Below are 23,849 nucleotides of genomic sequence, written 5' to 3'. Positions count from 1 at the left end.
AGAGACGGATTTATTTTAAAATGTTTTGGTTATACTTGGTGTATTTCTTTAATAAATTTAACTGGCGCTCTAACATTTAACTAACTAGTCATATATGTATATATATTTATAGTGTATATGGATGTGTGTATACGCAACTATGTAAATACCCATAGATTATCATTGCTACAAGTGTCAACATTCAATTCAATGCTACAATATGTCCGAATCATAATAGCCTATAAATGCTCTAATTGTAAACCATGCAAAGGATATCGCGTAAAATAGTTAAAGCAAGGGTTCTTGGGACCTCCAGGACTGCAAACCGGTGTGGGGTTGGGTGCTGGGATATACATTAGATAAGAGTTCCGCTCTGGATGGCAAACATTACATATGCGACGATACTGAAATTAACGTGGATCTTAAGTGAATTATGCGATGGAGTATTGGCCTAAGGATTTTAATGTATATGTTAATTATAAATAACCCAATTAAAACCTGGCTGGGTCGTCCTTCAGTTGATAACAATAAAGCTAAGGGATTGGGCTATCGAGCCCTGATGGTTTTTAGCTTGCCCCAATACTCATCGCATCATTAACATACAACATTTCCGATCCACAGATTCTTAACAGAACATAATGAAGTTGAAACCACTGCTAGACAAATACTTCTTGATCCCCGGAGTCTCACAACCGACCTCCATCCGAGGACCAGTCAGATCGGTCTGCTCCACTGCTGCTGTAGATGTCCAGCTGCTCCCGCGACCGGGTCTTGGGCTTCGTTGACTTGCTCTTGGCCTGCTGAGGGCGGTGATGGTAGTGGTTCCCCCGATCGTTGATCACTTCATAGTGGGAGTCCCCAGCAATGGCCGAGGTTCCTCCTCCGCCTGCTGCGACTCCTCCAACGCTGCCACCGCCTGCTCCGGCTAACAGCAGCTCGTGAATATTCTTGGTGGAGCGTCGATGCGCCTCCAGGCACTGCGACTCCGACGAGTACGGAAACGAGGCCACGAAGTTGGACGATTGCTGGCTACCGCTGGTCGGCGGATCGCTGGCAAAGTTGGCCGGCGGAGGCAGGGGCAGATTGCCGCCGCATGGCGTCGAAGGCGACAGGTCTGTGAACTCCGTCTTGGCTTCAGACTCAACGGAGCACATGCTCTGGCGCGAGATCTCCTTCTGAAGCTGCTGCTCCTTTACGGTCGGCATATTTAGGTTCGAGCTCTCGTAGTCATCCTCGCCGCGCCGGGCCTGTGGAATAGGCAGCCGACTTCGGACGGAGTGCTCACGACCCCGGCCGAATCTCTGGGCCAGATAGTCCTCGTTGGCATTGCTCTGTCCGCTGCTGTGACTGCAATTACTGTGCTGGTGCTGATGCTGATGAGCGTGTGCATGGGTGTGGCTGTGATTGTGGGCATGGCTGGGCTGCTTCTGAGCATTGTCGTAGAAGCTGTCATTCTTTACGGACATGTTGCAGCAACTGCTCACATCGGCAAAGTACACTTCCGACTCCGCGGGATCCGCTAATCCTGACCCGGATCCAGCCTGCTCCTTCGCTATGGCTCCGTTAGAGTCTTGGTAAGCGCTATTCTCAACCCCCGCGGATTGGGGCTGTGCTTGCTGGGGCGGATTTGCCGGCTGTGGCACCAGCTCCTGCTTGGCGAATAGTTGCTGGACATTGGGGCGCTGCTGGCCGGGGTTGCTCTGCGGACCAATGCTTTTGGCACCGGTTCCCGCCTCCAGGCGCTTCTTGAGCTTCCTTGTGGGCAGAGTGTTGGAGCAGCGTTCGCGTTCGCGAGTATTTCCACCATCACTGTCGGACGGCGTGTTTTCGTACTCCACCTTGGACTTGTAGGCAGAGGAGCGAGTGGCTGCCACTAATGAGTTTACGTTCCCAACACTGCTGAGGCCATCCATGCGCTCCAGAGTGGCGGACTGGCTTTGGAGGCGCTGCAGCTGGAGTTGCTGCAACTGCTGCTGCTGGGAGTGCGGGAGATGGGTGTGTGGATGCTGCAAAGTTGGATGCACCGGCTCCTGGCTAAGGGTTGTGGCTGTAGTAGGCTGGTTCCCCGCCAGACACGCCGTGGGCTGCAGATACTGGTAGTAGCCCCGTCTGGCCGGACTATTAGGATCACTGTAGGGGGGCGGTGGACCCCAGACGCCGTAAGGCAAAGCACTTGGAGGCGGTATGCCATTGTAGGCGCCAGTCACAGCTGGTTCTTCAATCAGCATTTGGTTGGTATCCCCCGCAGCAGTTGCCGAGGAGCTGAATCCATACTGCGAGTCCGGGCTGGCGGTCGCCTGCCGAAAGCGATGCCCCGCATCCGGCGTGGTCCTTTGCCAGGGCATGCGGGGCCAGCTCCAGCCACTGCTGCTCCGCCCTCCTCCAGTGCCACCAGCAGCTCCTCCTCTGTCACCAGCGCGGCAGGCTCCCACGGTGTCTTCCCCTCCTGGGTTCGGGGAGTAGAAGTTTCCAGGCGGCTGGGCAGTCCAGAAGCGCTGTTCACCGCCACCACCTCCGGCCGCCACCGCCGCCGCCACAGACGCCTCATCCCAAGGGTACCCAGTGGCCTGCAGGGGCAATGTCAGCTGGCGGTGGGCGTGGCACTGTTCGCAGCAGCGGCAGTTCAGCATCCTACCAGGGCCCAGCGCCGGCGGGGGTGCTTGGCTGGCGTACAAAGAGCGGCAACGCAGCTCCAGCTGCTCCCAGTACATCTTCTTGCGCTCGTGGCTGAGGAGCTGGTAGACCAGCATGCAGCTAAAGACTGCGATAAGAACTCCTGCCACGGATAAGCCAAAGATGGCTCTGAGGCACGAGTAGAGGGATCCGTGGACAACGTTGCAATCGGAGAGGGAGTCAAACACCAGGCGCACTCCTTCTGAAAGAGAGGGATTGGAATTAGTCGGACATGGGGATTCGTCCTCACTGGCCACTCACCCTTATCTACACGATCCACCTGGGATTCAATGAGGTCCGAATAGCAGGTGCAGGTGCGGGTCTTTTGAGCATATTCACATTCTCTCAGGGCCTGCAGGCGACTCATGTGGAGCACAGTGGTGGTTACTGTCACCAGGGCGCAAGTCAGGGCGGACACCAAGCCACAAGCTCCGGACAATTTAATCTGTGTGCGAGAAGGATGTGGGTTAAATGTGAACAGTTCCCTGACAGTTGTCTGGTTACTTACCAAGTAACTGTAGCGATTGCGCCGCCTGGCTAGGCTCATGATGCAAATGCCCGTGAGGATGAGGAGGGTGGCGGGCACAAAGGTTGGCACAGTCTCGAAGTTACCGACGGTTATAGTGTAAGAGTGGAGCAGGAAGTAGACGCCCAGGAATAGAACACCCAACAAGCAGCTGAAGCCACCGCAGATGAGGCACCACACCACGTACTTCTTGATCCCGACTCCATGACGATGAGCTGAAGATAAAAGAAAAAACTACAATCAGATATCAGCCTCAAACTTCAAAGAAAAGAAGTCCCAACCGGAGCCGCGATGATGGGAATCGACGTTCGCTGAGGATGGCGGAGGAGCTGGGACCCAGGAGCAGGGTGGGGGCATGCTGTACTGCACGAACTGCATCACCGGATAGCCGTGCATGGTGAATGGCTATCTCTGCTCCAGATTCCAGATTCAAGGCGAAAGGCTTTACAGGCAGGCACACATCCTGGCCAGAACTTGGAAATTCCGGAACACGTTTTCCTCCCTTTTTCACTCCTTCCGTTTTTTGTATCTTCTTGGGGCAGAAGAGAAAAATATCTACACAGCAGTGGAAGCTGGCTGAGATGCGGGGCTGGAGATGCGACACAGCCTCCGCTGGCAGCTGCGCGGACTTGGGTTAATGGGGTGGTTTGGTGACTGGGCGATTGGGTGGCCAGTGCTGGTGCTGAAGCAGAAGCTGGGAGGTGGCGTCAACGCCGGAGTGTGCGTTGCAATTACAGGAACGGTGTCAACTGAAATCCCGACTGACATTAGCACAGCGCCAACCCCCCAAGCAAATATTTTTGCAGCTCCAGGACAAAAATAGAGAGCGAGCGGACAGCAGTGCGCCGGCGCAGGACATGCGGATGAGGAAGCAGCGCTAAAGCGGAAGCTGTGCCAGCCAAGTGACTGAGGGGAGCGCTGTGATTCATTGGAAGGAAGGGGGAAGTGGCATCACTGTTGGCTATCGAGTTGGACGTGAAGTAAGGAAGTTGGGAGTACCCTGGAAAACCAAAGTCCTTTTACTCACCTATGGATCCATTTGCATTACTCCTGGGACGGGGCGGTGGTCGTGGTGGCAGTGGCGGACGATTGTCGTCCATGATCTGTGACTTCAGCCCGGATCTGGATGACGCACTCACTGCACCGTCCAACTCCGTGTCGTGATAGATGTCGTTGCAACTGTCTCCCGTGGGCTGGGTCTTCGGCGGCAGTTGTCCAGCACCTCCACCACCGTCGGATCTCGGCTTCTTCTTTTTGATCATGGTGCTGTTGTTATCCGACTCGCTCACCGTGATCTCGTCTGCTCCGAGCATGGCGTCGGACAGCAGACTTCGCTTGTGCTGCGCCAGGCTGGAGTTGACTCCACCACCTGCAGGACATGTGCACTCCAGATCGCAATCGCAGCTCCCTGCTCCCGCTGAGGTGTCCAGCTGCAGCTGGGCCTGTTCTTCGTGGAGAGCCTGGTAGGAGTGATTGAGGAGCGACTGGGCCGACTGGGTTTTAAGGGGCGGGTGCCTGGTGGAGGAGCTCTCTTGCTGGGTGCTGGGAGTGTGCTGGTGCACCAGGACCGCCACTGCCATGGACGCGTTCTGCTGGGCAGTCGGGGCCACGGTGGGCGGGTGGGCAGGTGCCCGGCCACAGGAGCAGGGGCACTGGCAGGGCGGGAGTGACTGGGGAATTTGCTGATGCTGCTGCTGTTGCTGCTGCTGCTGCATGTAATGCGCCGGATATTGGATGTAATGATAGTGATGAGGCAACTGGCCCCCTATTTGAGCAGCCTGTTCCTGGCCCAGACTCGACTCCGAGGCGACACGTTGCAAGGATGCGGAGGCCTTTGTTTTTGCCGTTGCTGCTGCTGCTGCTGCCGCCATGGCGCTAGTTGTTGCTGGTCAATAACCGGTTTGACCCTTTTCAACTCCAAATACTCATTTATGCTGCACACAGCTCACACACTCACTCCACCACATTCATTTTGGATTCGTCGGTCTCACGCTTCTAAAAGCGAGACCCGATAAGTTGACAAAATTTATGGCTGATTCTGCAATATCTTTCCGCGGTATATATAGCACCGATATTGGATTAACATAAACAAGAAGCGCACACGAAAAAATATACTTAGAGCACCGCTGCCGATTCAAAAGATCTCGAAGCGTTCCAGCCGCGATCGAACGAGCCGCGCTTGCAACTCAAACTCGAATGAGGCGGCCAAGAGCAGAACAAGCCGGGCTCACAAAAACGGCTCAAACTCAAACCTCGCTCGACACCCACACATCTGCACAAGAATGCGAGCATAGACTCCGCCTGCACTGAGAGAAACGGGACCAAAGTTAATTAAAATATAACTATTTGAACTATCGAAATTTATTAATTTAATTTCACAGAACTGTTCAATTTGGCGGTTTTGACTATGGATCAATGGATAGTAGAAATCAATAAAAATATTTTGGAAAAAGAATATAAATATTTGGGGCTTATCTAGTACAGCTCTTTCAGCGAAATGGTCCTCATTACCTTTCCATTCAGATTCACTTTTCCAAACGCAATCCGTTTGTAGTTTTTCTCCAGAATCCTCAAGGCCTGGTTCCACGACGCCAGATACTTGGAGCGATTCGTGGCCGGCACCAGCTTCTCCCTCAGATGATCTATAATGAACATACTCTCATTGTTGTGCCACTTGCGTTGAATCAGTTCCCTGATGATGGCGCTTTTAAAGTCAATGGCCACTGATCGGGAGTCCAGTTGCCACATCCTGTAAAAGAACAGAAACAGGGGGATCGTGACGAGACCAAAAATTATCCACGAAAAATCAATTCCCCGACATAGGTTGAAGAATCGAGTGATCTTGTCAGAGACTACGCATTTGAGAGGAAGTCGCGGCTCGGTTATCTTAAAGTGGGCCTCCTCAAAGGCGGGGGCATCTATGATTGCAATGCTCCACTGCGGGTTCTGGGAGATCAGGTGGGGTAGGTATTTGATGGCCAGGTTGTTTTGGGTGGCGGGCATTCCCTCGGCGAACTCACTAACCGGCAAGGTAAGTGGCAGGCTAGAGTCCTGGCAGTAGTGCAACCTGGCTCTCCCGTTTAGCTGACTGAACAGTTTCCTGACCAATTCGTGAGTGGGTTCTAGCCACGATTTTTTTATGCAGTCGCTCGCCATATTGAATTTGCAGAGGGCGTACTTCGTGTTCACGATATTGAAGATATTCTCCTTTTCGAAAGTATAGCCCCTTCTCAGATACACCGCCGCAATCACGGCCAAGAAGACTAAGAACAGCGAAGTTAGCAGCTGTGGAACTCCGGAAACAGTATCTGGATCTCTTGGCTTCGGAGGTTTGGGGCGTCCACGGATTTTGGCTAGACGGGGTCTAACCAGGGCTTTCAAACTTTCCTTTGAAGGAGAGCCAGTGGCTTGGAAGGAAACTTGTTCGTCCGGGGGAAAGCTGGAGACAGGATTCAAAGGATATGAAGACATGTAGTCGTCGGTCTGTCGCCAAGTCATCCCAGCTCTCTTTTTATTGGCAGTCGAAGTACTGCGGCCGAAATCAGGTTGGCTAGATTGGGCGAAACCCAAATAACAGGTATGTCTAAAAGATGGGTCATTCCTTTAAAACCTGGAGTTCTTTTCAGCCCAGGAGGACATCTTCAGGTGCTCCATTAGAATCGCTCGCGTTGTCTTGGAGGCCATGTTGTTGGACAAATCATTTAGATTCTTCTTTTTCTGGGGATCCTTATGACACAGGCGACTTCGGCTTCCGGGCAACATATTTTCTTTTTCTTAACTTTTCTCAAAATAGGAAATAAAATATTTTTATACTGTTTTTGTGAATTATATAGCAAAAATAAAGTGCTACTGAACAGAATAAGTTGGGTAGGGATAGAGCTCATGAAATAACAACATAGACTACTTTGATAGAACTCAAAAAATATGTGATAAAGATTCTCTCAGTGTAGGCGTTAGTTGCGCGCGCTTCGACTTCAAACAGATTCCGGTTCTTGCACTGATTCAGAAAAGGTATTCCGAAGACGAACAGGGAAAATCAATTTCTTTGTTGTTGCTGGGTTGAGCATTTGTTTTGGTTACCTTCCTACCTGGATCGCAGCCACAGCCACAGCCCTGTTGTTGTTTCTCACAACCTGCATGGAAGGTAGAAACCCGAGAGGGAGAGAACCCGCGTCTGGAGTGTGTGTACGTGAACGGGCTGGTTGGGTAATCGGTAGAAGAAGCAATTTAAATGGGATCCCAGCTGAAAGGCGTACAGTGGGGCCTGGCTATGCTCCAAGCAGGTGTGGGTATGCCGTCCATCCAGCAGCCCATATCCATATGGCTTTGGTTCGCGAATCCGGTTTTCATTCTTGAAAACTAATATGCGGCCCAGCGGGAGTCCTCGCCAGGTAGAAGATGCTGTACAGGTCAAAATTCGGAGGAATACTGTGTACTATTTCCACCCTCGAAAGGTGTACAAGTTTTAAGTTTATGGAGATATTCTTTTTGATTTCGTTTTGCAATACCTCAGTTTGATTCTCTCATTACCCATATCTAATCTAGAATTAAATCATAAATGGCAAAAACTCTAGTATTCCCAGTCGCTTTTGTTTTAAAAGCCAACTGATTATAATTAGTCCGCTGGGGAGGCACCTGTCCCTGCAACCTGACACCCCTGGCCTAGTCTGGCCAACACACCTTAAAATGATAAGCCGTTTAAACAGAAGCCACACACCCTCCCGGTTATTAATCAATCGATTAGTTTGGTCGATTTTAATACTGTCAGAGACATTTCCGGGCCCTGATAGAGTCACTGATATTAAGTAATACCCCACTGGGAGGGAGATTCCGCGCAGCAGTTCTCCACAAAATTATGCCTACGAGTTCGAAGTAACACCTAGACACGATGGGAATGGGATTGAGAGATAGCATGCACCAGCATAGCGAAGCTGCCAATGAAGAAGATGTTCACTGGGAGGGAGGGCAGCCTCGCATTGTTACCCTCATCGTCTTCGTGCATCTTCGTCTCCTCCTGATTTATGACCCACCCGAAGCTACGCTTCACGGCCCGCTTCCACTTGCGGTAGCGCTCCTTTCGCTCGTCCTCCATTGTGGTGGACTGGAAAGTGTCGTACTTCACGTGGGCGTAATCCTTCTCCGGATCGAACCGCCACAGGTCCAATCCGTCTGCATGGGCTGCGCACATTGCCGCTCCGAATGACGTAAAGTCCACAAACTGGGACCGGAATACGGGCATTCCAATGGTGTCAGCCTGGATCTGCATAAGAAGGTCGTTTGTGGAGAGCTTTCCGTCGGCGTGCAGTTTTCTGATCTTGTAGCCACACTCCTGGCGCATACACTCCAGGATGTCGAGGGTCTGGAAGCAGATGCTCTCTAGGGCCGCCCTAACGATGTGATTCTTCCGCGTGAACTGGGTCAGACCGATTATGATGCCGCGGGCGTTCGGCTGCCAGTAGGGTGCGTACAAGCCCGTAAAGGCTGGTACGAAGTACACTTCTCCTGAAGTGGGCACCTCCTCGGCGAACCGTTTTGCATCCTTGACGTCAGGAAGGATGCGCATTTTGGATTGAAGCCATGAGAGTGCGTGTCCGGCTACCAACACAGCTCCCTCGATGGCGTAAATTGTGGGCGCCTGGGGACCTAGTTTGTAGGCCACTGTGGTGAGGAGACCGTGACTCGAAAAAACGGGCTTTTTACCTGTATTGCACAAGATAAAGCATCCGGAGCGGTAGGTATTCTTTGTCTGACCCGGATTCACGCACATCTGACCCAGGAGAGAGGCCTGCTGGTTGCCTATAATCCCACTTAGCATCATCCCGCGGAGTGGACTTCGATCCATGGTGATTTTCCCGAAGACTTCCGAGCAGCTGTGGATGCTGGGCAGCATCTCTTCTGGGATTTCAAAAGTCTGTAGCAGTTCGGGGTCCCAGTTCTGCGTCTCCAGGTTCATGAGGAGCGTGCGGGAGGCGTTCGTCACGTCCGTGACGTGGAGCGCACCTTAGGAAAGCGAAAACCATAATATGAAGCTCGAAAGCCCAAAATTACATTAACCAACCATTCGTCAGATTCCATACGATCCAACTGTCTACGGTTCCGGCCTTGCAGCGTCCCTCTTTCATGGCCTTGCGCACTTCGGGAACGTTGTCCCTCAGCCAACGGATCTTCAGGGCTGAGAAGTACGTGGAAATGGGCAGACCTGTGCTGCTGCGGAAGTGATTGGGGTCTTGCACTTTGGCCACAATCTTCTCCACTGTTGTGCTGGTGCGAATGTCCTTCCACAGGAGAGCATTGTAGAGCGGCTTGCCGGTCACTGCGTCCCAGACAACCGTGGTCTCGCGCTGATTGGTGATGCCCACGGTGGCAATGTCGTTGGCGGAGAATCCTTGATTGGCCAACATCTTTATGGCCTCCTCGGCGCACTTGTTGATGGAGGCCATGATCTCACGCGGGTCCTGTTCGTACCAGCCATCCTTCGGTGAGATTAGACACAGCTCCACCACGTGTGCAGCGATCTCCTTGAAGTCCGGAATTGTGTAAATAGAGAAGCTAAGGGTCTTGGTTCCCTCGTCGATAACGCCCACCAGGCCGCTCATCCTGCCCAAAAGATAGGAGACCAAGTAGGTATGAAATCGGAGTTAATCTGAATATTTGGCGAATCACTCAAGTTGAATGATTTTTCAATCGATTACTTTGGTCATATTTAACTGATACCGACATTTCCGGTCCCTGATAGCGCCGCTGATATTAAATCATACCCCACCTCGAGTGAGATTGCACGTAGCAGTTCTTTAAGAAGGGTATGGACACTTTGAAGCAACTTCTCCCATTCTTCCTTATGAATAGTGTGTGTTATCTATAAAGAGTATAGCATATTCTGCCATGGGAAAATATTTAACTGAAATTCCTGGTAATTCACAAAAAGACGCAATGGCTCGATTCGTATTTTTCTGGTTTATTGTTTTTAGGGGCGTAATCGCTACACATACACATAGAGTACAAGTACGGAGGCCTACTTAAATTAGAAATGTTTGCACTTTGGCTATATACAATTCGCTGATATGGCCGTGCGTAGATCGGTGGGCCATGGAGCTATCGTCAATGGACCTACGGCTAAGAAGCAGGGAAATTTATGCAACGAAGAACGATTAGTTAGATTAATTTAAAGGCAGAGCTCTCCACTCATTGGGTTAAAATATTTACAGGGCTTAAAGCAAGTCCAACCATCCCACGTGTAGTCCTCGCAGGACTATGCACAGGGCGCATCCGGAAATAACAAGAGAAAACTACTATCACAACCGAGAAACGATGCGGAGGGGATCCTCCGAACTAATCTACTGTCCGGCGGCCGAGAGAGAATGCACGAGCATGGCGAAGCTGCTAATGAGAAAGATGCTGGCCGGGAGGGAGGACAGCATCCTGTAGTTCTCCTCCGTGTGCTCCTTCGTCTTCTTCTGCTTGATGACCCATCCCAAGCTGCGCTCCACGGCCCGCTTCCACTTGCCGTACCGCTCCTTGCGCTCCACGTCCGTGGTGGTGGCCAGAAAAGTGTCGTAGTGCACGTTCTCGTAATATCGCTTCTCCGGCTCAAACTGGCACAGATTCACTCCGTCCGCCTGTGCCGCGCACATGGCCGCACCGAAAGCCGTGGAGTCCATCAGCTGGGAACGGAATACGGGCAACCCAATGGTGTCGGCTTGCAGCTGCATGAGAAGATTGTTCGTAGTGAGCTTTCCGTCGGCGTGCAGTTTGTTGATCTCGTAGCCACACTCCTGGTGCATGCACTCCAGGATGTCGCGGGTCTGGAAGCAGATGCTCTCTAGGGCCGCCCTAACGATGTGATTCTTTCGCGTGAACTGGGTCAGACCGATTATGATGCCGCGGGCGTTCTGCCGCCAGTAGGGCGCATACAAGCCCGTAAAGGCGGGCACGAAGTACACGTCTCCCGAAGTGGGCACCACCTCGGCGTATTTTTCCGCATCCTTGGAGTCTGGTAGGATGCGCACTTTTGTCTGAAGCCATGAGAGTGCGTGTCCGGCCACCGAAACAGCTCCCTCGATGGCATAAATCGTGGGCGCCTGGGGACCTAGTTTGTAGGCCACTGTGGTGAGCAGACCGTGTCGCGAGAATACGGGCTTATCACCCGTATTGCACAATAGGAAACATCCTGAGCGGTAGGTATTCTTTGTCTGACCCGGCTTCACGCACATCTGACCCAGGAGCGAGGCCTGCTGGTTGCCCATAATCCCACTGAGTGTCATCCCGCGAAGCGGACTCCGCTCCGAGGTGATCTTGCCGAAGACTTCCGAGCAGCTGTGGATGCTGGGCAGCATCTCCTCGCGGATGCCGAAAGTCTTCAGCAGCACGGGGTCCCAGCTCTGCGTCTCCAGGTTCATGAGGAGCGTGCGAGAGGCGTTCGTCACGTCCGTGATGTGGAGCGCCCCTGAAAGAAGCAATAGCACAGTTAAGAAATCCCAAAATTCCGAATTATGTTTACCAACCATTCGTCAGATTCCATACGATCCAGCTGTCTACGGTTCCGGCTTTGCAGCGCCGCTCTCGAATGGCCTGGCGCACTTCGGGAACGTTGTCCCTCAGCCATCGGATCTTCAGAGCCGAGAAGTACGTGGAAATGGGCAGACCTGTGCTGCTTCGGAAGTGATTGGGGTCTTGCACCTTGGCCACAATCTGCTCCACTGTTGTGCTGGTGCGAATGTCCTTCCACAGGAGAGCATTGTAGAGCGGCTTGCCGGTCACTGCGTCCCAGACAATCGTGGTCTCGCGCTGATTGGTGATGCCCACGGTGGCAATGTCGGCGGCGGAGAATCCTTGATCGGGCAGCTGCTTGATGGCTTCCTCGGCGCACTTGTTGATCGAGGCCATCATCTCGAGCGGGTCCTGTTCGTACCAGCCATCCTGCGGTGTGATTACACTCAGCTCCACTCGGTGGGCGGCGATCTCCTTGAAGTCCGGAGTTGTGTAAATCGAGAAGCCAATGGTCTTGGTTCCCTCGTCGATCACGCCGACCAGGCCAGAGTGCTGGATCAGGGATTGCTTGCGCAGCTCCTTGCTGCGGAACGGGACATCCGCGCTGGAGTGGGGTAAGTTCTTGCCCTCGGTCATTCTGCCTACAAGAGAAGAGACCGAGAAGGTCAGAATATTATTTACTCGAATAGCTTTTTAGAATCCTTCCAAATTAAAATTTTGAAATGATTAAGAACCTAATGGACTTGGCAACTACTCCTTGCTCCTTATGAAGGAACTAATGTTTAAAATAAGAGTCCTAAAATAATTAAATGATAACAGTTCCCGTGATAAAATTGAAGGCTGTGGCAATCAACAACCAAGTTCTATATTTGGAGTTCGCACTTCCCCAGGGTACATTGTTTTGATTGCGATACTATCTGGACTGTGAGTACATACACTTATGTACAGTATGTATGTACTGCTACACTTGTTCGGCACTTGTTTGACTTTGAACCCGAGCGGCTTGTTGGGGGGCTTGATTGCGGCGATTCCATCGGTCGAGCCCTCTTCCCACAGACACAAATACTCCACACAAAAGAAACACCAAGCCGAAATGGAACACAATCGCTAGGATTGACGTCTCATCGGAGCAGCGGATCAAATTCCTGTACATAAATTATGGCAGATTGTTGTGATTGCGGACCCTGCGACAAGGTCAAGTGCTAGGCTTGGAGATAAGCCCTAATGACCGAGTGTACTACATATTGTACAGATTTCATTGTTAGGGCGCCGAACAGGTTGATTCAATAGTTCCGAAACTTTCCACAAGATCTCCGCGTTCGGATTCATCTGGCAATTAAAACCGAAGTACAATTTTGAAAGTTATTAGGCAGGGTTTATGTGCCCGGGCTTTATGGCCGTGTACTTTTATGAAGCACTGTTTCCTGATAACCGGGTATCGATTCACAACCCATAAACGGTATGTTCAGATTAGATTGGGAGGCACTCTCAATTGGAGTGAGCCGATCGGGCAATATGCGCTTGGAGGCACTCGAAGTAAACGCAAATACCTATCAGGCAATTAAAGTACATAATTTACGTTAACTACGATAATTTATGATAACCCCGATGAATGAACTCCCTGCAGTGATGAACTGCTTACACCCTGCCCTGTCCACTCTGTCCACTCACTTCTCGGATATTCGATTGTTGTTTATGCCGGCTGATAACACTTGTTCCAATATTTTTAAACGGCAAGTAGAGAGAAAGGTCGAGTGCTCTAGGGGCTCTGGGGAGAGAGCTGTAGCCAGCACGCGGGGGATCGAGAGAAAGGTGCGGAGGAAGAGAGAGCGCGTCGAGTGGAAACACAACCGTTCGCGGCCAGCGCCAAAATGTATCTGAAAGTCGCCGCCAATCCGACGGAACGCTATCAGCTCGAAGGCGCGGCAGCGCATTTCGAATCGAGCTTTCGATGTGGGACGTGGGTGTGGGGGTTTTCGTATCGAAAACGAATTTACTACCGGCTGACTACCCATCGAACAGACCAATAAACCGGCCAGTAGCAGCAGCTGATAAGACAAGCCGGCCAAGAGCGACTATGTCTGGTGTCTGGGGCACAGTGGGTGGGTGGTGGCTGCTCTAGACGTTTCTCAGTGCAATAAACTGCAAACTGGTTGCGACAGACGCCGGCAGCCTTGGCATTTAAAAAAACGCATTTGCATACTTCCCAGACCCAAGTAGCCAAGAACATTGGGTCAACTTTATTGAAAATTGGGAGATTCTTAAGAAGGTTAAGAGTACACAACTCATATAAATATATAGAATTATCTGATGTAATCCAACAGCCTATGTTGTGGCGATAAAAAATGAGATATTCGGACAAGACCGACCAAACATCTTTTGGATACTTGCCATTTTTCGTCACTATCAACAATTTATTTTTAATAGTGGAAAAGTACCAGTTTTCAGATCCGACATTTCGAAAAGTCTGAACCGTCTGAAGGGAGATAATGAAAATAAAGTACTAGACCCTGTGGATCACCAGAGCAGCACGTGAATTACCAGGCAAATGATTACAGATTATTAAAAATATTATTGGGAAAGGTGCAAACCACTGTTACTGGAAGGTAACTGAGATTTCAACACAAGCTTTGGGCCAAGCCAGTTGGAAATGCTATTGGGAACTGCCGGGATCTACTTAGTCGTATATTTATGAGATCTATGACCTACAATACGTACCCGCGAAATAATGTCTCATTTAAAGTCCGGAAATTATTCCATCGAATTCGTCCCAGGCCAACCCGCACATAAATTCTTCAGGTTTTCAAAGACAATCACGTGTGGGCGTCCATTCAGTTCTTGCTTATAGGCCGGAGCTAAAATTAGACGAGAAATCATTAAAAATATTCCATTGAGGGGCAAGCACATAAAGCAGGCGTTGTTGTGACATCTTCAAGAGCGCGGCGCAGCGCGACAAAAATGAAACAAAATGCAGATTTCGGTGTTGATGTTTGCATCCATTAACCAAAAAGGGGGAGTGTGTGCGTTATATAAACACAAAAGCAGGGGCAGATGGAGCCGAGTTAATGAAATCACTGCGAGCGGCTCAAACGAGTTCATTAAATCGGGCTGTCAGAGTAAAAATATATGTGCAAATATAAACACAGCGCGGCGGTTTTGGCCCACAAACGAAAGCAATTTGGCACGCCCGATGGCCTCTAACAGTGCCCTCGCAGATAGGAAGGGTATATGGGTTACAAGGAGCAACTAAGGACATTCACATCGATACAATGTCACGTTGAACTTGAATCACATAAAGAATTGTGCCTTATTGGTGGTATATTATTTAAATTTTTATTTTCAGGGAAGTGTATATCTTCGTAGACTGTTTCTGGGAGAGCTGATAATGACTTTTATTTCCTTTATGTCAAATTTTTGTTTTCGCTTGTATCTGTAGTTGCGGTGTACGTCTTGACTGTCTGATGGCGAACCCCATGAACGTCACTGTAAAATCTCATATTTTATTGCTGCATTTTGAAGTGCAATATCAGAATAGCCCAGGGGGTAGAAGACCGATTGCCAAATGGCTATTTGCTTATCCGTGTTGCATTAAGTGCATCAACGATTACGTCAGAAAGGTTTGTTCAGCCCACTGCAATCATAATTACGCATACCACCTGTGAGCCGCTCAACAAATACCTGATTTATCGTAGCCGTATCGTATGACAGTGTGTCATGATTCTAATAGTTTCTGGGCTGGCTGATAAGCGTAGTCGTGGGGTGATTACAGCTTATGCAATATGTCATTTTGATGGACTGCCGTCTAGTGCAGTGGGCGACTGGAAAGGGCAGATCTGGTGAACCCCAGATCACCTATTTACTGATAAGCCAGCTTTGGGGCGCCTGTGATCGACTGTCCCCATGTAAACGGACACACCTATTTGTTTTTCCACTCGCCTGTTGATATTTACAATTCTGTTTAGCTCAGTTCGGTAATAGCTGCCTCAAATGCAATTTGCAATTTGCCAGATGCAATATTGCGAGAGACAGTTGCTATTTTCGCTTCCGCATTCTCCGCTCGAAGGCCTCGCATCCCTCCCAGTGGGCGGGCGACCCATGGGAGAGAATCGGAGCTTGGAAGGTCGTTGCTCACGTGTTCTGTAACACCTGACCCACAGAAAATCAATAGCCGTCGTCTGTTGCATACGTCATGACAGCGGCCAAGCCCCTCAAAAGCAGCATTCCCATTGGCCAGAGCCCATGTCGTCACACAGTCGATGGGGGAGAACTACAACGAATCTACGCCACTGGTGGTTATTCAGAGGAAAATATATATGATTACATTTAAAGCGAGTCATCAAGTTATTAAAGTTATTAATAATAAATGCTGAAAAGCCATTTGAAACACGTGATAGCCGGCGAAGAACAATTATGGGTTAAACTAACCAGCATTTTCACCGCCCCACTGGCTTCACAGTTGAGCAGGTTAAGACCACCGCTACTAGATAGTCGCCGGCACATTGGAGCACTTTATTAACAGGATTAACACCATTTTTATCGCGTTTATGGTTATTTATTATCAGCTCTTTGACAGACGAGCCTGCCCGACAGGGGAGTTTTTTATTGTGACTATTGCTAGTTTGGTTCCACTGTGAGAGCTTAAGACAAAAGTGTGCCCATACAATTGTTGGTATGGTCCTACTGTGAAATATCTGTGAAAGTCCGTCACATGTTTTATTAAACCTTTTTGTTTTAAATCCTTTTTTGCGGGCTCGCACATTTTAGAGATGTTCAATCGCAATGGAAGAAATTGGAAAATTTATGAGCAAAAGATATTACTCTGTGGGGATATTTGTCTGTGGAGGTATTTTGCTCGAATCACCCTGTGCACGCGTTCGGTATTTTAATACTAAAAAAAATAACCGTTTTTTATTTTCGGTTTCTTAATACTAAATATAAAAATAAAACTATTAGCATAAACAATAAAAACTGTATTATTCCCCAGTTCAATCTCAACCACTAGAGATGTAAATATTAAAAGAAATATTGGGCATAAGAGATACTATGAGACTAATTAAATAAGTTTTGCTGCTGGCGATTAGTCAAGCAAATTTGTTTTAGTCCACTTCTTAATTTTGGCCATTAATATTGTTTGTTTTTATCAGTGGCAAATACCAATGGGGTGGTAAAGTCTAACAAACAAAAGCATAGATAAGAAAAGCGATAAATTGCACAGGGAAAAATGAAAGAACATAAAGCCCAAAAACCTCTTTCGACTATGACATCAGCTTTTCAATATCTCCAAGGATATACTTGACTGGCACACCTACTATCTTTGAAAAAATAATTCCCGCAGCGAAATACTTCAATTCCAGTTACGATCAGCGACATAACTTTCAAATTCGACGAGATTGTGCCCCTTTTTTGGTGACTATGTATTTGGCTATCTCTCGGGTTCCGATAAGTGGCGACTACTATCAGGGGAAGATTAGGGGTTAGTTTATCAACCCATATGGGAATTGGCGATCCACTTGGGGCCAGTCCAGTCGCCATGGAAAGTCGTGAGAAAGAGGACTCTGTTGAGATCATAGATCTCCTTCCAATTCCAGGGAACCTTACCAAGGGTGAGGGCTTGCTGGTGGAGCCCACCTACGACTGGGACTGGACAGAGACCATCTTCCAAAGCTGGGAGTCGCTTCGCCTGATTCTGGCCACCTTCTGGTGCATTTTGCTGGCCAGAATCGTGACCCACAAGCTGGGTATCTACGGAAAACCTAATCTCAGTTATGCCGTGGAGTTCCTGCTTACCGTCCTGCCCTGCATCCTGCTGGTCACTGTGGCAGTGGATTACAGCAACTTCATTGTCTTCCTCATGCTGGGACTGACATGGATGTTTCTAAGGCGCACTCAGGCCCTGGAGAAGGTCCGATCCCGTGCCCAATTCGATTTGGGCGCCAATCGACCCATGACCTTAACCATTCTCCGAGCACTGACTCACCTAATCACGGCCGTGTGCATCCTGGCCATAGACTTTGGCAGCTTCTACAGACCCCACCGCAAAAGCCGCCAGTTCGGAGCTAAGCTGATGGACACTGGAATCGGATTGTTCGTCTTCACTATGGCAATGGTGTCCCGTAGGACGCGGCATTTCTCTGATTTACGCCGGAGCGTGATTTACCAGGCGCTTCCCCTCATTTTACTGGGACTGGGTCGGACGATAGCCATCCTGATGGTTGGCTACGGCCAGGATGAGCACGAGTATGGTCAGCACCTGAATGCTTTCTTTACCTTGGGGTTTACCAAGTTGCTGGGAGCTTTGGTGAGCTCTCTGGCCCGAAGGGATTTGCATCTGTTGCCTTTGGGATTGGGTGAGTGTGTGTTATATAACTGTTGGTGTCAAGAATCAAAGCAATTCGCTGCTAGGCCTTCTGGTGATTCACCAACTGGGCCTGAGCGCCCTGGGACTCTCGGACTATGTGATGAGTGAGGATGTGGACCGATCCGGTCTCTTCAATGCTAATCGTGAGGGTCTGGTCTCCTTGCCTGGATTTGTGGCTCTTTATCTTTTGACCATCTACCTCAATCGCTGGCTGGTGGCCACAAGCTTGCTAACCTATCAAGAGATAGTCAAAAAGCTTTGGCGACTGGCGTATATGGTGCTGATACTGTGGACCCTCTTCGCGGTCAGTGCCTATGGGGTGGGCATTTCCCGAGTGACCTGTAACCTTGGCTACGTTGTTTGGATGGAGGCTATAGGAGCCAGTGCCTTGCTTGCCAGTTTCTGGGCCGTTGATTATCTAATCAACAGCATAATGCCCTGGGATCCGGTGGGGCCAGCAGTGCAGGATCAGGAGAAGGGCCTGCTTACAGGAGAACCGACTTCGAGGGCAAAGCACAAAGGCATCGGACCTTTCGCCATTGGCCAGGCTTTGAACCAGAATGGCCTAACCTTCTTTCTGGTGGCCAATGTTCTGACAGGCATGGTGAATATGTTCCTCAAGCCCGAAAATCGGTCTGATCTGGAGTCCATAGTCATCCTGCTCGTCTATATGTTTCTGGCCACCAAATTGGCGCACGAACTTCTGAAGAAAGGGATACGCCTAGCCTAAGAACCTAAGTCTTCAATGAGCTGTGATTTTTATGAATTTTACGAAAACTTTTAGAAATGTATTTTTTTAATAAATAATGATATCCATATCCGGAGACACATATAGCTTAGACATAATCTTAGGGCCACCACTAGCAGCATCTTTCGTTCGAAAGAACTCCGTACTAGAGCGCTTATCTCTCTTTGGAGCTAATGAATTATTAATGAAAAGATTACTATTCAGTAGTTAGTGGGAGTGGTAACTTTTAAACTGTTTTATTTTCGGTTTTAAATATTCCGCGCTCGATACCAGCTCACCTGTTCGATAGCACGATCATCAATCGAGCAACAGGTGTAGGCCTAAAACAGGTTTGGTTCAAAGGCAAAACAAACGGCCCGTTGGGGGTGCGTTGCCAGGGAAACCATTTATTTTTCTGGCCACAACACACTGAAGAACAAACTGAACTGGATCCCAAGTGCAGCTCCTGACCAAGATGTTTGTTTATCTCAGCAAAAAGGTAATATTTCTTTAAACTTCGATTCATTTAGCCGATTCTCCAACACCTACACTCTCAGATAGCCATTCCCAACAATGTCAAGCTCAATTGCATTGCGTGGAACAAGGAGGAGGGCTACATCGCAGTGGCCGGCACGGATGGATTGCTCAAAGTCCTGAAGCTGGATCAGGGTAAGTGGGACATATTCTCCAATGCAACGAATAAAACACAAGCTCCTTCAGCCGCAGGCAATGGACAAAACAAAGGAGCCCTGGCAGCAGTCTCCAATCTGTCGATGAACCAGACTCTGGATGGGCACAAGGAGTCGGTCAGGGTGGTCACCTGGAACGACGCCCAGCAGAAGCTCACCTCCTCCGACACGGACGGCGTGATCATGGTCTGGATGCTCTACAAGGGCTCCTGGTACGAGGAAATGACCAACGACCGCAAGAAGTCTACGGTGGCCAGTATGAGCTGGACCTCGGATGGCTCCAGGATCTGTATAGTGTACGAGGATGGTGCCATAATCGTGGGCTCGGTGGATGGCAACCGCATCTTTGGAAAGGAACTCAAGGGCACTCATCTGACGGGGGTGCAGTGGAGCCCGGACAACCGGCTCATCCTGTTCGCCCTGGCCAATGGCGAGTGCCATTTGTATGACAATCAGGGAAACTTTGCGGTGGGTATGCCTATTTGATTAGCGATAGCTTTTCGTTTTCTGATCCTTTCTCTGATACAAACTATCAGATGAAGCTGAATATTCAGTGTGTGAACCTGAGTAGCTCCTCCTCGCGAGGACATCGCATTGCCAGCATTTGTTGGTTCAGTGGCAGGGTACCCCAGAGCCGGAAACGTCCAGTATTGGCTATTTGCTACGAGAACGGAAGGGTTCAGATTATGCGGAATGAGAACGACGATGGTAAGGAGTTGGGTCATCAAGAGTAATATCGTAAATGTGAGTATCCTTTCCTCTACTAGCACCGGCCATTTTCGACACTGGAATGCGCAATGTGGATGCCAAATGGAACCACGACGGCACCGTGCTGGCCATTTGCGGCACCCTTCTGGATACTGTGACTCCTCCCTCGCAGCGGGAGTCAAACCAGGTGTGTTTCTACTCGCAGCTGGGTAGTCTGTTTCGCACCTTGAAGGTTCCAGGCAGCGACATCACCTCCCTGAGCTGGGAGGGAAAATCCCTGCGGATCGCCATGGCCGTGGACTCCTTCATCTACTTTGCCAATATTCGGCCGGACTACATATGGTGCTACTTTGAGAAAACAGTGGTGTTTCTGAACAGCGGCAGTAGCGGAGTTAGGGACTCACCCATGAGTGTCATCACGTTCTGGAATACTGCTTCGAACCAAAGCTTTCTCAAGGAGGTTGAGCCCACTCTGTGCCTGGCGGCCAGCAGCGAGCATTGCGTCCTAGGGGTGGAGTGCGTTAGCAGCAACATCAAGGAGATCGCCCTGAGCACCTTGGAGAATCGCAGCAATCCGCCGAACGACAGGGTCTACCAGCTGCTGCTTTGCAACTCCATTGGCACTACTGTGGATTGTGAGTTATCCTCCTCTTATATCAGAAAGCTTATTTTAACATTTTTTTACTTGTAACCCAGCCAAGTACACCGATATTCGACCCAACTTTGTTGGGATCAACTCGAGCTATGTGGCCATAGCCTCTCAGGAAGAGATTCTCATATGGCACTACCACACACCGAAGGTGGGTACATTCATACTAACGTTATCACATCCTGGCTAAAGGGGAGTCCCTCTCCAGAGTGCCTCCACTCTCCACAGTGTGAAGGCCCGCAAGGAGAAACGGTTCCACATAGATGACACCCCCACGGGCGTGGAAATGGCAAAGGATCTTATGCTGAGCAGTAGCAGCGGGGACGGGCACTCCACGCAACGTGGAGTAAGTGATCCCATTTGTGCTCTGGCTCTTTCCGAGAAGCTGCTTCTGGTGGCCAGGGAATCCGGGGCCATAAACGAGTACAGCATTGCCAATGTGGCGCTGAGGAATCGCCACCTAATGAACTCCAAGGTCTACAAAATGGCCATCAACTGCAACTCCACGTAAGGGTCTTCTCAAATTGCTTAAATATCTGAACTCATATTTATCTTTTTAGTCGTGCCGCCATCATCGACCACCTGGGTGTGATGACCTTGCTCGATCTGGACGACAATCGAGAGACCCAGCTCAACTTCAGTCGGGTGGAGCGCAAGGATGTGTGGGCAGTGAGCTGGGCCAAGGATAATCCTCTGCTGTTGGCTCTAATGGAGAAGACGCGCATGTATATCTTTCGGGGCAATGATCCAGAGGAGCCGGTCTCCTGCTCAGGCTACATCTGCACCTTTGAGGATCTGGAGATCACCAGCGTGCTCCTGGACGACATCATAAGTGTAGGAGAGCTGCAAAATTCCTCGCACCTTATCCAGCTTAGGGTAAAGTCTCTGCGGGACACGGACAATCTCCTCGAGCACGTGGGTCTGGAAGACGCCAAACAATTCATCGAGGACAACCCGCATCCGCGTCTGTGGCGTCTGCTGGCGGAATCGGCTCTCAAGAAACTGGAGCTGGAGACGGCGGAGAACGCCTTTGTGAGATGTGCTCACTATCCGGGAATCAAACTGGTCAAGCGGCTGCGCACCATGCACTCCCAGCAGCTGCAGCGGGCTGAGATCTCGGCGTTCTACGGAGAGTTCGAAGAGGCGGAGAAGCTCTATTTGGATGCAGACCGCCGGGACTTGGCCATTGAGCTGCGCATGACTCTGTGCGATTGGTTCCGGGTGGTGCAACTTTATCGTATGGGCGGCTCTGGCGTCTCAGATCAGCAGATGGAGACAGCCTGGCGCGAGATAGGTCATCACTTCGCCAATCTTCGGGCCTGGGAGAGCGCCAAGGAATACTACGAGAAGTCCCACTACATGGATGGCTTCATGGAGGCCCTTTACCACCTGGAGCAGTTTGACGAGCTGGAGAAGTGTGTGGAGCGACTGCCGGAGAAGAGTCCTCTGCTCCCCAAACTGGCCGAGATGCTGGCTTCTGTGGGCATGTGCTCCGAGGCGGTGCAGGCGCACCTCCGCTTCGGGGACCAAAAGGCCGCCGTGGCCACTTGCGTGAACCTTCGTCAATGGGGAGAGGCCGTGGAGCTCGCCCGAAGGTTCCAGCTGCCCCAGGTCCAAACGCTGATTGCCAAGCACGCCGCTCAGCTGCTCCAGGAGGGCCGGCTCAAGGAAGCCATCGAAATGCAACGGAATGCAGGTCGCCACTTGGATGCGGCACGTCTTTTGGCGCAAATGGCGGAACGGGAGCAGGAGAAGCGAGCTCCATTGCTAAGGATCAAGAAGCTGTATGTCTTGGCTGCCCTGTTGGCGGAGGAGCACTTAAAGGCGGTGGCCACTCCGGAGATCGACTACGCCAGTGGCCGGACCACGTTATTAGACTCTATCTCTCTCGAAGATGCGGCTGCCATCGAGCGTCTGTGGCATTGCTGTGAAGCCTACCACTTCATGCTGCTGGCCCAGCGCCAGCTACGCTTTGGAATCATTCACAGTGCTGTGATCACTGCGGTGCGGCTGAGGGACTACGAGGACGTCCTGCCACCAGAGCACGTCTACAGCCTTCTGGCCCTGGCCAGCTGTGCGGATCGGGCCTTCGGCACCTGCTCCCAGGCCTTCATAAAGCTGGAGCAACTGCCCCATCTGCCGGAGGAGCTGGTGCAGCGGTACGAGGAATTGGCCGCCGGCATTTTCGCCAAGTACGAGCCGGAAGACTCTGCAGGCGAGAAAGTGGATTGTTATTCCTGCGCAGCTTCTGTGCCGGATAGGTTAGTATTTGTTTTATTTCAGGACTTCTCATGTCTTAATTTGTGCATCCTTACAGTTCTTCGTCTTGTCCGGAGTGTGGGGCTCGGTTCCCTGCCTGCATCTCCTCTGGAAAACCAATTACCCAGCCCACGAACAACATTTGGATCTGCACCACCTGCCACCACTGTGCCGCTCCTTCTGAGATCTCCAGACATCGCACCTGTCCATTGTGCCACAGTCTCATTGTTTCCATGACGGTGGAGATATGAGGTGTGGATTTTTGAAAGGTTTTAACCTCTAAGATTATATTCTTAAATTAGGAAAACTAAAGAAAGATAAAAACTATAAACAGAAAAGTAACTATACTTTAACTATACTCAACTAACTATACTTATACCGACATTAAAGTTAGATATTAAGTGCTAAAATATGTAAAAATGATTACATTTTTATTTAAAGACTTCTTAACTTAGATTTTTTGAATTTTAACAGAAGGATCAAGTTTATAAATATATAATATGCTCAAATACAAAAAAGATTCGAAATTTTGATGGTATTGAAACAAGTCCCTCTATAATTCTAATAAAATTTGTATCTAGAATTTAGGAGAATAATCTTTCTCTGGAATTCAAAAACGGTTCTAATCTTTAACGGTTCAAAAATAAAATCTTGATATCAACCAGGGCCTTAACGAATTATTATTTTATATTTATATATTTTTATATATCAAAAATATTTATTTATTTTTTGTAATAATTTTCATTTTATCATAAAAGCATCTTAGAACAGAAGAAATTTAGAATTTTAAAGAA

At 49.8% G+C, this 23,849-nt stretch overlaps 6 protein-coding genes across 10 annotated transcripts; 2 read left to right on the top strand and 4 right to left on the bottom strand.

Annotated features, from left to right (window-relative positions):
* Positions 1–9: 9 nt before the first annotated feature.
* Positions 10–5,411, bottom strand: LOC6507461. Of its 4 annotated transcripts, none has more exons than XM_001955931.4 (4): positions 4,206–5,411; positions 3,161–3,393; positions 2,914–3,097; positions 10–2,854 (listed from the first exon to the last, which is right to left on the bottom strand). In XM_001955931.4, the coding sequence occupies exons 1-4, from the start codon at positions 5,047–5,049 to the stop codon at positions 666–668; spliced, it is 3,450 nt and encodes a 1,149-aa protein (XP_001955967.1). In that variant the 5' UTR covers positions 5,050–5,411; the 3' UTR covers positions 10–665. The 4 variants fall into 4 exon arrangements, with proteins under 4 accessions (XP_001955967.1, XP_014765243.1, XP_014765244.1 ...); XM_014909757.3 differs by having other exon boundaries at positions 10–2,851; XM_014909758.3 differs by lacking the exon at positions 4,206–5,411 and adding an exon at positions 3,460–4,163.
* Positions 5,412–5,529: 118 nt separating this feature from the next.
* On the bottom strand, positions 5,530–7,749 carry LOC6507460 (inner nuclear membrane protein Man1). The gene is made up of 2 exons (XM_001955932.4): positions 6,789–7,749; positions 5,530–6,728 (listed from the first exon to the last, which is right to left on the bottom strand). The coding sequence occupies exons 1-2, from the start codon at positions 6,938–6,940 to the stop codon at positions 5,654–5,656; spliced, it is 1,227 nt and encodes a 408-aa protein (XP_001955968.2). The 5' UTR covers positions 6,941–7,749; the 3' UTR covers positions 5,530–5,653.
* Positions 7,750–7,918: 169 nt separating this feature from the next.
* Positions 7,919–9,987, bottom strand: LOC6507459 (glycerol kinase). 2 transcript variants are annotated; one of them, XM_032453604.2, is made up of 3 exons: positions 9,237–9,986; positions 8,879–9,178; positions 7,919–8,821 (listed from the first exon to the last, which is right to left on the bottom strand). In XM_032453604.2, the coding sequence occupies exons 1-3, from the start codon at positions 9,772–9,774 to the stop codon at positions 8,058–8,060; spliced, it is 1,602 nt and encodes a 533-aa protein (XP_032309495.1). In that variant the 5' UTR covers positions 9,775–9,986; the 3' UTR covers positions 7,919–8,057. The 2 variants fall into 2 exon arrangements, with proteins under 2 accessions (XP_032309495.1, XP_001955969.1); XM_001955933.4 differs by having other exon boundaries at positions 7,919–9,178; positions 9,237–9,987.
* A 126-nt stretch (positions 9,988–10,113) lies between these two features.
* On the bottom strand, positions 10,114–16,291 carry LOC6507458 (glycerol kinase). Its single transcript, XM_001955934.4, has 4 exons — positions 16,091–16,291; positions 14,384–14,520; positions 11,680–12,306; positions 10,114–11,621 (listed from the first exon to the last, which is right to left on the bottom strand). Exons 2-4 carry the CDS (start codon positions 14,400–14,402, stop codon positions 10,513–10,515), a joined length of 1,755 nt encoding a protein of 584 aa, XP_001955970.2. The 5' UTR covers positions 14,403–14,520; positions 16,091–16,291; the 3' UTR covers positions 10,114–10,512.
* Positions 16,292–16,825: 534 nt separating this feature from the next.
* On the top strand, positions 16,826–18,845 carry LOC6507594 (GPI-anchored wall transfer protein 1). Its single transcript, XM_001955935.4, has 2 exons — positions 16,826–18,012; positions 18,068–18,845. Exons 1-2 carry the CDS (start codon positions 17,157–17,159, stop codon positions 18,751–18,753), a joined length of 1,542 nt encoding a protein of 513 aa, XP_001955971.2. The 5' UTR covers positions 16,826–17,156; the 3' UTR covers positions 18,754–18,845.
* A 127-nt stretch (positions 18,846–18,972) lies between these two features.
* LOC6507595 (WD repeat-containing protein 35) lies at positions 18,973–23,631 on the top strand. The gene is made up of 9 exons (XM_001955936.4): positions 18,973–19,249; positions 19,308–19,419; positions 19,471–19,907; positions 19,976–20,147; positions 20,207–20,782; positions 20,844–20,947; positions 21,005–21,303; positions 21,357–23,057; positions 23,114–23,631. Exons 1-9 carry the CDS (start codon positions 19,226–19,228, stop codon positions 23,304–23,306), a joined length of 3,618 nt encoding a protein of 1,205 aa, XP_001955972.1. The 5' UTR covers positions 18,973–19,225; the 3' UTR covers positions 23,307–23,631.
* Positions 23,632–23,849: the final 218 nt, after the last annotated feature.

Source organism: Drosophila ananassae, chromosome 2R (genome assembly GCF_017639315.1).
Source record: "Drosophila ananassae strain 14024-0371.13 chromosome 2R, ASM1763931v2, whole genome shotgun sequence".
Classification (NCBI taxonomy): Eukaryota; Metazoa; Arthropoda; class Insecta; order Diptera; family Drosophilidae; genus Drosophila; species Drosophila ananassae.
Note: the sequence above shows the minus strand (reverse complement) of the source record. Positions and strands in the feature narration are given on the sequence as shown.